Source organism: Vanellus vanellus, assembly GCF_965231255.1.
Source record: "Vanellus vanellus genome assembly, chromosome: 2".
Classification (NCBI taxonomy): Eukaryota; Metazoa; Chordata; class Aves; order Charadriiformes; family Charadriidae; genus Vanellus; species Vanellus vanellus.
The window spans coordinates 66070205-66083345 of NC_138906.1; the positions used below are offsets into that span (position 1 = coordinate 66070205).

The window sequence follows — 13141 nt, forward strand, 5'->3', positions numbered from 1 at the left end:
TTCAAACTTTTTTCAAAAATCCATTGGAAATTACTTGGTAAAAGATTAATTTTAGTGGAAACTGTAGTTGTGTTCGCATACATTGACTAAACATGGTGTGAAGCAGTTTCAGGTTTGTGATGAGACCTGAAATTGGCTATTCAGAATGTTTTATTGCATGTATTTCCTGCAGCTCTGCTGAACCATAGTTAGCTCTAAAGTACTGGAAAAGATTTCACTGAAAATATTATCCCTGAATATTTTGAGGCTTAAAAAAATCCTGTGACATCATATGAAATTATTATTACTTTATGCAGGTGCATACCAAAGAAACAAGTTTGCCTGACTGATTTTGGAAAGTTTGAATGTAGCCAGCATGAATGTGTGCCAAGGCAGTTAAATTGTGACCAGACACGGGATCCTGTTTGTGACACAGACAATGTGGAATACAGTAACTTGTGTACTTTGTACCAAAAAGGAAAAAGTTTAGCATACCGAGGCCCATGCCAGGTAGGAAGTGGTTCTAGCAATAAATATCAAATCTTCTTTGTTCTTTAATGTTAAACTTTGCAATATTCTGTTTTTTATAGCTTACAAAATGTTTTCATTGAAAGTAATCCTTTAAAAATATGATTTTCACTATTATAAAAAATACTCTCACAAAATTATATCCAGAATTTTGTCAAGTGTTTCTCTGCTTTAGTTGTCTCAAAACCAACCAAAAGCTTTACTTATGCTAATACTTTGATATTTATATTAAGTCTTCCTATATTTTTCACTATTAAAGCTTGCACTGAGGTGTGTTTGCAGTAATTATTGCAGTTGCCTGGTTAGGTAAATGCTAGCTTTCACCAATTTGAACTTGTTTTAAATAAATATATAGAAAGTCTTTAGCATTTTGTGTGATTGTGCCCCAGGTTTACCAAGTTCATTGTTCAGGATCTATTTACACCTAAGTTTTGTTGGAGACTAGGCAGTCTGTAATATTGTGTGGATTGTATTAGTCGTTTTATTAATCCCTGAGAAGAATTAGGATTAGGTTTAGTTCTTCCATCCCACTGCTCCCTACAGTGTTGGTAGACAAGCTATTTCTGTCCCTTTACAAGAAAAGTCAGGAGCTTCTCTTTTCAAAGTTGCCAGCTTTACTGTTGATAGGCTGTTCATTTCCAGGTTTTTCTCAAATGTTGAAGATTGAGGCCTTCTCTTGGTCTCAACTGATGGATATTCTTAAAAGTACAGAACATTTTTTCAGGCTTTTTCTGTAGCGTAAATGCTATTGCCTTTTTAACCCGCTTTTAATTTCTGCCTTTTTTGTCTTCATACCTTCTTCTCATTAAGTACAGACAATTCTTCTCATTGCACATCAGGTATCTCATGAGATACTCGGAGACTGTTCAGCCCTTGAACGATAAGAATCAAAAGAATATTGCATGGCTGTTTTTTTTTTCTCCAGCAGTTATACGCCTAGTTGTGTCCATTAAGTCACTGGTAATTAATTACATTAATTACACTGGTAGCTTTAAGTTTCACTCTTCCTTTTATGTCTGCAAGATATGAAGATGTTTGGGGTGCTCATATTTACTTGTCCTCTATCTGTTTTGTTGTTAGCTTAGGTGTGTAACATAGAAACCGTAATTGTCTTGCTATTTTAGAGGATATACAGTGTTTATATAGCTATGGTGACTTATTGAAATATTAGTTAGTTTAATAAAAAATTCAGACCTTAGCAAGAAATTATGGAATGTGTTGTGTCATTTTACAAGACTTTGGACAAAAGTATTAGTCATACCTTGTCTGCAAAGAGTCAGCAATTCCATTTGCTTCTGTCCATGTTCAGAAGCTTAAGTTTCTTGGCATTTGACCCCTTGAATGTGTTGGACTAATATCCATGCTCAGGCGGGATAGGAAGAAACTGTATGACAATTTTCTTTGATTTTTGCATGTGTTTGAATCCAGTGACGTGCTAGATATGTTTTTTCTGAGAGAAAATGGACACAATAAATGTCTCAACAATAAATACATAATAAATACTCTAATTTAATAAGTAAGTTAATTTAAATTACGTGGTCATTTTATTTATGCATTAGGACAGAACAAAAAATGCTGTTTCCCAAAACATGTTTTATTGTATATTTCTCAGATTCCAACATACATTTTTCTGTCACCTTCTTTAAGTATTTATTCTTTGCAATTATTACCCGTTCATAAACTGGCAGGTTATTTACTGTAGCTCATCCTTTTCTGAATGTTTAACAATATTTAATTTAACAGCGAATTCCCATTAACTTGGTGTTTCCTAATGTTAAAACTACTCTGAAGTTTTGTCTGTAGCATGAATAAATTGATCTTTGAAACATTTCTGTGTGTTTCAGCCGTTTTGCAAATCAGTGGAGCCTGTTTGTGGACATAACGGGGAGACTTACAGCAGCGTCTGTGCTGCCTATTCCGACCGTGTGGCTGTTGACTATTACGGACACTGTCAGGCTGTAGGTGTTCTCTCAGACTTCGGTTTTCATACAGAATGTGCGTTTGTTAAATGTCCCCAGCTTTCTGCTACTGGCTGCAAACCGGTCATTGCACCAGGTATGTTAATTCGCTGTTGAAGTTTACTGCAGATAGGAGAGAGTCTCCAGGCTACGTGTATAAATTGGTGTATATTTGGAACAAAACTTATGCTTTAAAATATCGTCTTCCATAAAGTCTTTGAGACATCTAAGAGAAAGGATGAAGTAGAGATCTTTACTTAGGGCTAGAACAAGCCAGTGTCAGGACTCAGCTGAATAATTCCGAAGTGGAAAGGCCTTGGCTTTAGGAGTCACGCTCCGTCAATCTTTAGAAACTTGCAGCTGTCCCCACAGGACTGGCTTGGGAGAAACAAATGAGGTCTGTGGTGTCTAGGGTAGAATGTCACTGGGAATCAGACAAGTAATTTTTCGGAAGTGGCAGCACAGATACCTCACTGGAATGCCAAACTATCGTCACAGTAGAGTTCCCAGAATAACAAAGATTATATTTAATTAGAAGACAGAGTAAGATACTGTATGTATTTACAGTACTGTGAAAGAGGAAGACAGTAGGAATAGTTTTGCAGTTGTGTTGTTTTGAACTGTTTTTTTTTTTTACTATTTTCACAAATACTTCCTTCCTTTATGAAACTAATCACAGGTAATACAGAGAGCAAGGAAAGCTCAGTTTTTAAAAATAAATGGTTTTATGCATTTTTCTCATTCACTGGTTTGAAAAAGGGTGCTTGTGCTTTGGTATTACATTTAATATTGTAAAAGTCATGAATGTGAATTATATATAATAAGTTGGGGGGTGAAATAAATATACAGTCATGGGTAGAAAGTTGAAATATTAGCCCTTTGGTTTCTAAGATAGCGAGGAAAAACTGTAGGAGAACTAGGACATACTTCTGTGTTAAACAAAAATCTATTAGACAAGTCCTCCCCCCCCTTATTATATAAAGATTCTAAGCTCGTGCATGGTATAACTGCATATATTAACGTTGGCAGTGTGCATAATTGCTTCTGTCATGTCCTAGCTATTTCAGCTCTTGAAATTCATCATTTCTGTAGTTGCGTATGTATGCATCCATGCAAAACCTTGGTTTGTAGTACACAAAGTGCCTGTGGTTTTTAGCTTACGATACTGTATCATCTGGTAACAAATGAAAATTCATATTCCTGCTTTGTGTTGATAGTAGTAAATGTGTGTTGAAAGGCGACTGCTTTAGCACTGTAAATATTTTCAACATTAAAAAATCTTAGAAATGGTGCAATTCTGCTATCAAATTTAAAGATTTACTTTGCTTTGGTAGTTTTGCTAATTTCATTCTCAGTTAACATTCAACTTTTGACCTCTGCTTACTTAAAAAGGAAAAGACTACTTGCTTTTATTTCTGAGATTTTTTTTATTCACACAGGAGCCTGCTGTCCACTATGTGCTGGAATGCTGAGAATCTTGTATGACAAAGACAAGCTGGATACTTTTGCAAGGGTAAAGAGTTTAATCATGCCTTATGTTAAATGGTACATGGAAAAGTCAAGTCATTGTATGCTCTCTCCTGAATAGTTAACAGAAAACCAGTTATTTTTCAGTAGATAGTGTGTGATTTGATTTTTTTTTTTTCTTAATACTTTTTATACTTTCCTGTATTTCTTAATATCAGGTATAGAAATTGAATTACAGTGGAAAGCAAAACAGAACTACGGTAGGCACAAACAAGCACATTCGGGTTTGCAGTTTAAGTGACTTGTCATAGTAAAGACAAATGATATGGGAACTGCATCTATCTCATGGTACTAATACAGTGAATATTTGTTATTTATGGCCTTTTTGTTAAGATTATTCTTCTAGCTCACCATTTCCTAATGCAGGTAACTTAGTTCTGACATTGTCTTATGTTTAAATAGGATTGGTTTACACTCTTTGCGTTATCTAGATATTGTCACTGATTTTTTGTTGCTCATCAACTAAAATGTTGTGGTTTAATTTAACATCTCTGTAAGTTAAACACCAGCATCCTTCATTGCTGCTCTTTGAAAACCTTCAGTGTAAGATGGATCTGCTGATACTGATTGTCTATCACTGAACACAACATACTCAGTCCAGACTCCCTGGGTGGTGTATAAAAGGATTGCACTTCACTGACCCCTGCTTTTATGCTTCAGTATATGGAACAGAGCAGAATGCTTGATTTTTGGCACAACATAACAACAAAATAGAGCAACGTGAGAATGACGCCTAGTGAAGCAAAACAATTCATGTTTGCATCTGCACATGATTTTTATTTTTTTAAATATCAAGAAGAAAGAGATTTTCCCCAAAACAGTATAAAATTACATTAACCTATTTGTATGTTTAGAAGTAGAGAAAATTAGCTATCATTGTAAAGACACAGAAAAACTTAGCTTGAACATGACCCCTGGAGGGGTCTGGTCTACCCCTCTGCTCAAAGCAAGGTTAGATCAGCTTGGCCAGCTGAGTTTTTAAAACCTCCAGGAGTGGAGATTCCACAAGCTGAACGCTGCTGGACTCTCTCCAGTTTGCCAGTGTGGCCTGGGGCTGGGGGGTAGGGGGTGGGAGGGAGTGTAAATAAAGGGGGACTATGACTTCTGCTGGCTGTGTTCTTGCTGTTGCAGCCCAGTGTGTGGTTGGCTTTCATCTCAAGGGTGTGCTGCTGATTGATGTTTTACTGATTTCCTCTCAGAGATTTTGTGTGTGTGTGTGTGTGTGTGTGTGTGTGTGTGTGTGTGTGTGTATGTGCATTCTCAGCAAAACTGGTCAATCATAGAATCATAGATTTTTCTCAGTTTTGCTGAGAAGCAGTGTCTGTTAGGTCATGACTGCATCCTGGAATGTTACGTCTCTGTACCAGGGACACGGTGACCATTGCACCTTCTCAGTTCATACATTACAATATGTGGCTGTGAAGAAAAATTTTTAGTTTTAGTTAGAAGGCAGCTTTCTAGTTAAATTTATTGGACTTACTCAAGTAGTTATTCAAGTAGTTGGTGATAACTTAACTATTCTCCTCTCACCTAAGTACCCTAATACCTGGATTAGGGTACTTAGTAGTTGTTTGGTTTCTTCTTTGGTCCCCTCTCTTTTTTCTTCCCTTTGTCACCACAGTCTTGCTGACTTTTTTCTTCTCTTGCTTACCTAACACCACTATACACAATCTTCAAATTTTCAAAACTCATGTATATAAATATATATATCTTTACACTTAAAATAGTGATCTCTTAAACATTCAAGTCAGCATTCTCTTAGCAAATACCAGAAATTACAGAATTTTGACTGAAGCTCTGTCATTTGGAAACTTCAATCAGGGGTCATCCATTAAGCCCCCAGAGATGATCTATAACTGATCACAGCCACCTGGAGACTGCATGGTGTGACACTGCCCTGAGCATAGAGAGTTAGAAGCTCTGTGCCTTTGTTACTCCAGCATGAGTCAGAGGCCAGCTAACATCTCCTAATAATAACAATAGAAGATGCCCAACTGTGTATTTGAGTTGATATGATACCTTTGTCATCTACCTGAAATTAACATTAATAACATTGATCTCTTCTGATTCCATCAATAAAATGATAGGACTGGTGTGCAGCTCTTGCTTTTGACAGTGTACGTATACATCCATTGTACTGGAGGTGGTGAAGTTTCAGATAGATGGAATCATTGCTAGAAATGCTAGCATACATTTTAACCAGCCCAAGAGGACAAGGTGTAGTAATGTATGCCTATTTTAGTTCAGACACGTGCTTCACATGAGAAAAAACTGCTTCAATTACCAAAGAGTTCTATAAATATCTTTTTTTTTCCACCCCTCCGCCCCTCTGGCCTTTTTTGTAAACATAGCAGGAAACAAAAGTCAGCATCTACGCAGAGCAAAGAAACATTAGAGATCTGCTAAAATTCTAATCTAATCTAGTAGATTTCTAATCTAAGACATTAAAATCCAAGTTTGACACTATCGGTCATCCTTAAAGTATTCATGTGCTTCCATTTTAAGACTGTTTGAGCAGGGTTTGCTGATCAGTCAGCGTGTCAGGCTACATTTTAATGGGGCTATGACAAGGAGATCCCTCAAAGATCTGGTAAAAGAAGTGTGTGACGCCTTGCAAATTTGATTCATGTAGTCTACTTGGATTTCCCAGATTTCCATTTGTTAAGGTCCTTTACCAGTAGTCTTAAAAGAAATTAAGCTGCAGTAAGAGAAGAAGGATGGATCTCTTGCAGCTAATGCTAGAAAACAGAACACAACAGAATGACCAGAAGTCACAAGTAATTATTTGTGTTGGCATCTATACTGTTCAAAACATCCAGAAGTGACCTGGAAAAAAAGCTGAAAAGCCTTTAAGGTGTGGCAGTCTTTAAACAGACTGAGCATCCACAATCAAATTATTGTTTGTCAGGTACACACAGCAGAACAGGGATAAGAATTTTAAGAGAAAAATACATTTACCCAGTAGTTATGTAGTGATCTTGAAATGTCACGTTCCCACATATACAGACATATATCTGTCTTCACAAAGCCACAGCTCTTCATTTCTGGTGGCTCTTGGAACAGGTTCTGTGATGGTAAAGGAATGCCAGCTGGTATGGGTGCTTTGCCTCTTGTTTCCCAGCATGGGAATACAAGCTGCTGTAACAGATAACCATTTACATTATTTTGAGGTACATGATACATTTACACACTAACCATGAAGGTGGGGAACAAAACATATCAAAACCATGGTTAATTTAAGAAGTAAAACATTTTCTCCCCTTCTTCCTTTCACTTTTTAAAGTTGTTTTTTTTTGGGGGGGGGTGGGGGGGTGGTTTGGGGATTATTTTTTTTTTTTTGCTAGAGATTAGAATCGAGTAGTTGAATTCTGAATTCTGGCATGACATAACATTATTAAAACTGAAGAAGAGAGATGTCATTTTTCATATCACATCATCCACAAAGTTCTTTTATTTTCTTCCAGGTAACAAATAAAAAGCCTATAACAGTACTTGACATACTTGAAAAAATCCGCCTGCATGTCTCAGTGCCACAGTGTGATGTGTTTGGATACTTAAGCATAGAATCCGAAATTGTGATTCTCATCATTCCCGTGGATCAGAACCCCAAGCCATTGCAGGTAGACTATGTTATTATTTTGTTTACCCAGCATGAATTTACATCATTTTTATATGTGTACACTTTACTATTTTCAACACAGCAGTTTTTAAATTGTGCATTTTCCTGTGTACTGAGTACACAGGGATTTCTCTAGTGACTCAAATCTGAATAGCTAGGATTATAGATGGTAAAATGTGTCTTGAGAATCCTGCTTTTCTGATAAGAGGGTTTTGAGTGTTGGTAATGAGAGGAGGGAAGTGAAGGAAGGCCAAGGATAGTGTAGCATGATTTTTGGTTTAAAATTAATAAATGCAGAACCCTCAACTTTCTATGGCTAAAATAACAGAAAATACAAACTGATGAAAATAAATAAATTACTGAATGACCTCTTAATTTACTATTAATTATATATTAAATGCATACCTGCATATGAAATGGTACACCTTTGTCTCTGGTTTAATGGTTAAAAGTAGATTGACATATATGTGACATTAGGCTGAAGTACCTCATACATATTGATATCATATTAATACATTGTGCGCATTAAGGGCACACGTTCAGCAGTAGTTTATAGCAAAGAGGATGTTCTGAGACCATTCTGGTTTTGATATTCCTTTCCACCTTATGGTGAAAAGTGCTAGGAGATCCCAAAATGCTATTACGACCTTAAAAAGGAAATAACATTACAATAAGCTTGCTAGTTCAAGCTAGCAAACAAGAACCTAACATTCACAGTACTAAACTCTAAAGGTAGACCAACAAATGCAGCTCAAAGTTCTTACAGGATTTTTGTAGGAGCAGTTCAGAGCAATAGAAACAAGGCTTTGGCTGTGTGTGTGTTGCATTGTTACTGTCTTGGAGCTGTTGCTTTATTTTTACTTTCTGCTTGTTAACCTGTGCAAGACCAGTGAGGATATCTTCTTCCTATTAAAAGGAACATAATTCTTTGCCATTTTGTAGTTGTTTCTAATAGTCCTGCCTGGCCCTGCTGACAGCACTTTATAATGAAGTCCCTTTGGAGATTAAGTGATCTGACTGGTTCATTCTGTTACCTGACACGCTGAGCGTACTAGTGTAAAATGATTTAGCTTTGAAAAGGAAGGGGAGAGAAAACCTGCCCACAATCTCTCTCTTATCTTTTACAATACAAACAGAATTCAGGCAGGTTCATTTCCTTGTTGTTTATTTTATATTGATGGCTGCTTCCCATTTCCATTTTATTTCTGCAGTCTAATTCTGCATGCTCATTATTGCTTCTGGGATGGGCTAAAGTTATGGTATAGTGTGAGGGGATAGAATCACTGCCATAAACTTTGCAAGCTGCAGTATCTAATAGGGTAACTGTTTCTCAGGCAGATATATTGTGTGCCCATGCTACTGGAGCAACTCTGTTAGTCCAACTCAGCTGCAACTCATGTCTCCTTCTTTAGCAGAAATAGCCCAAAATGTTAGCAGGACTTAGGAAACAAGGTCTGGAGCCTTGCCGGTTTGGTCAGCTCTCGCTCCATCTGTAGCAGCTGCTGTAAGACTCCTGGGAAGAGGAGGACTCTCTGAAATCAGAGAGGCCACCTGAAACCAGGGAGGAACTGCTCATCTTGCTGGTGACACCCCTTGCCCGTTCCTCAACTTTCAAAGCTTTGAGTGTCCACGTATTAAGTTTGTCAAATTAAAACTTCACCAGAGGCAGCTTCCAGAGCTGTTAAAGAGACTTAGTACTAAATTGATTCCTGGGTTGCAGTAGAAGGTAAGGTGGGAAAAAATGGATTTTTTTTAACATAAATTCATAATTATCATCATGTTAGTGGGGGGATGAAAACTTGGGTCTTCTCAGGTTTTCTTGTTGCTTCCATTCTCTTCCCTTCCCATAAAAGAAATCAGTTTTCCCTGATTTAGAAGAAAAACCCCAATAAGCCAAAAATCCTGATGTTTTCACTGTTGCAGACTTCAAGGCAGTATCTTGGTCAATCAGGAAAGAAGTCCTCAGTTTTAGAGGTACTTACTTTAGTTATAATTTACTGTGAGCTTTTTGGCATTAACATTCAAACCACATCACCCACGATAACTTGTATGTAGCTTCCTTCCTTCCCTTTTGCTACTGCTTGGGGCTTCCACAGTAGTTTTCAGAGTACCAAAGTCTACGGTAAGTGCTCCAATATGTTTTCTAAGAAATACTCCCCCAAATTATATAAATCTTCTGTGCTGATAGGAATAACTGAGGTTTTCTTTCCTGAATTTTGTTATCTAGCAACATTTTTGCATCAGCATGGCAAGATGAGAAATAATAACTTCTTTTTTCCCTTAGATTGAAGCCTGCAATAAAGAAGCAGAAAAAATAGAGTCACTGATAAATTCAGACAGTCCAACATTAGCATCACACGTACCGCTGTCAGCTCTAATTGCATCTCAAGTACAAGTTTCGTTTAGCATTTCTTCTCCTTCTGTTAAAGTGGTGCCTGTTCTGCACTCCCTGTTCATAAGCCTTTTATTCACCTTGTCAGGATTAATATATTATATATAACCGCTTAGAAAGTATGCGTGAGTGGTGGTGTTTTATATTGTGAAGGACATTCAGAATTGTTGATCACTGAACCAGGAAACAAAAATTGTAGATTTGATGAACTAACATTTTTCAATGAAGAACTAAAAGTATTTGGAGTAATGTGAAAAGATGATTAGTTTATTCATTACTAGTCTGATGACTGTTTCAGCACAATTGGATTTTTTTCCATTGATCCTGGAAACATAAAAATACTCTGGAAGGTTCTGACATCATGGACCTACGACTTTTGCAAGAAGGGATCTTATAGGGGTCTTTTTAGCAATGAACAAAATAGTGTTTTGAGTTTATTGAAGAATGTTGATTTTATATTATTCAGATGCCTATCAGTGACAATGAAAAGCATGCACCTATTTTAAACATCATTTTTGGAAGAAACAAGTTGCTGCTACTTAAATGCCTTACCAAAAATTTAAGAGTATTCTCGTGTAAATATGCTTTCATATTTTATTATGAAGAAAACTAACTAGCCCTGGGCCTATTTCAGTAGATGTCTTTACTTGGACTAGTGAAGATTTGCAGGACATTGGGCTCAATGCTTGTAAAATGACAATCAAGCTCTATACTAGTACCTGACTTCAATGAAGAAATATGTTCTTTTTATAGTTTTGTACATTTCAGAATCTCATATTGGATGCAAAATTATAAAGAATCTCAGTATCTGTATTTAAGTGCCATTTAAAATATTGCAGTATTTGCATGTTATCTAATGAAATTTATACTTTAAATGTTTATACAAACAGTATGTATACTTATTGTATTTTATGCACCTGACCTTAGTCTACATGAAGTATTTTATATCAGTATTATGATAGCCAACTTTTGAAGTATATAAAGAAAAACTTATTTTTGCCAAAATGCTGAACTTTGAAAGCACTGAAAACTTTTTGAACATGTATGTTGTTGTAGCATGTTTGTAGCAATTGTTTTCTGCTAAATCTTTTAAATGCAAAAGTATTAAAGCTTTTTATTTTAATAAAACACTTGATGTCATGTGTCCTTGCATACGAATGCAAACTTTATAGAATTCTACAATACAGCGTAATTTTTCTTTCTCAAATCAACACTTAAAACTAACTGCAATTACATACATTGGTGACTCATACAGTTTAATGTTTCCAAATAAAGTACATTTAAAGGGGGATTTTACCAAATCTGTGTCACACAGATGTAAGTTTGTTATGAGCGTCAGACTCGATTAACTATAGAAGAAGAGTGTAGATGTCTTACGGGACCCTCTGGGGTAAGGTTACAGTCATCCTCAGTTTTGATTTGGAAGAGACTTCTCTCACCTACAGCTGGAAATCCGCACAAATATTAAGTGCAGAACTACTCCCTTATTTGTACCTAAACTTTAAGACTCAACCTCCTCTGCAGCAAACTGAGTGACTAGGTGTGTATATGCACAAGCTGACAGAGCAAGTTTCGTTGAAACCTCCATCAGTTGCTTTTCTAAGCATGACCTCTCCATTGTTTGTTGTCTCTTAATGACTGAAGAGCACTTTTATATTTTAAATGCAGTTATACTCTGTATATAGTTTCTGAGTACTTTTGGTAGATGAGTTCAATACAGATAATCTTTGGAAGTGTTCTTGCCAAAAAACTCCAGGAAGACTCATGCACATAATCATCAAAGTCTGGATACAAAAAGCTTGTTGAATATGTTGATAATCCATCTCTTTCTGAAATTTCTTCTGTGGATTCTTTAGAAACTTGGACACAAGAGCATAATGAATGCATTTGAAAAGCTTAAGAAAATGTCTTAAGAAAATAAATACACACACACACAGATATATATATATATATATATATATGCCACACTGGAAAAATAAGTTAAAGGCTTAAAAACTTTTGTGGAACAGAATATATAGTGATTTTTTTTTTCAGCTGTGAAGATTTTCTTCAATGAAAGATAATACCAAAAAAGTTGCCTCAAATTTGTATGATGAATCTGGAAAAAGCAGAATTTAAGCCCAGAGATTTTTTAATTCACATGGGAGTATCCAATACTTGCTAAAAAAGAGTGAAGATTTTGAGTGGTTATGTTACATATGTACAGAACCAATGAGATTTTGTATAATCCTAAATTCTTGATCACAAATCCAGCATCCAAAGGGTACAGGGCTTAGGTTCTTTTTGCTGGATGAACAAAAGTACTAAAGTATGTCCTAGGTTTTTTCAAGACGACCTCAAAAGAATGAAGAAACTATTTACTTATGGTTTTGAATTCAAATGAACTAGGAGAAAAGATGGAAGAAACCAAGCCCGGTTTTACTTTCAAGTTATAAAATTTGAACCTAATGGGGACAAATTTGATACGGGTTTCAAATGAGTTTTCCATATAAGTACTAATGATCTGTCACCATCTCCGTGGAAATCTGGGTTAGCTTAAGAAGGAATAGAGACAGCACAAGGGCACTTCAAAGCAGCACAAGCCTGTTTGTTGCTTTTATAACAGGACTCAGCTGAAACATTTACAAAACATTATTTTCTTGTCTGCTGAAAAGCAGAGTTAAGGTCAGTAACTGGCTGCAGAGAGATGCTTCGGTTCTGTTTCAGTTCTTTTAGTTTGGCTCTTCTCAAAAGGGTGGCGGCGAAGTGGAGATGCCCAGTACCTGTTTGTACACCCCTAGGAGTAGGTCAGCCACAGAGGCAAATATAAAGAGCAAAGGATTTCTGGCTTACACTTTCTGCTGAGTTTTGAGTCCAGCAGGAGCTGGGAGCTCTGAATCTCAGAGAAGGTAATAGTTCTGCGAGAGGGCACGAAATCAGCACTTAGAAGTGCAGTGTCACATCATAGCCCCGCTTTTCTTTCATGCTCTAGTTTTATGCTGCTTTACCCAGCATCATAACTTGGATATTTGCATGTATGCATCTTGACTGAAAGATAAAGTGTTATTTATACATCCTCACTGACTTTTACGATACTTTTCCAGGTCTTCCTTTCACACACAACAAAGTATATTTCAAAACTTTTCAATCCGGCCACTA

The 13141-nt window shown here is 36.4% G+C and overlaps 1 protein-coding gene across 2 annotated transcripts in view; it reads left to right on the top strand.

Moving 5' to 3' along the window:
* The window catches only part of RECK (reversion inducing cysteine rich protein with kazal motifs), a gene marked incomplete at its 5' end in the record, with an annotated part of 66967 nt that extends 55867 nt beyond the window's left edge, over nt 1–11100 (top strand). For both annotated transcript variants that reach the window (XM_082479872.1, XM_082479873.1), the window contains 5 exons: nt 297–489; nt 2352–2562; nt 3905–3978; nt 7457–7612; nt 9896–11100. In XM_082479872.1, coding sequence (XP_082335998.1) covers nt 297–489; nt 2352–2562; nt 3905–3978; nt 7457–7612; nt 9896–10111 — 850 coding nt within the window. In that variant the 3' untranslated portion in view covers nt 10112–11100. The remainder of the gene's footprint in view (nt 1–296; nt 490–2351; nt 2563–3904; nt 3979–7456; nt 7613–9895) is intronic.
* Nucleotides 11101–13141: the final 2041 nt, after the last annotated feature.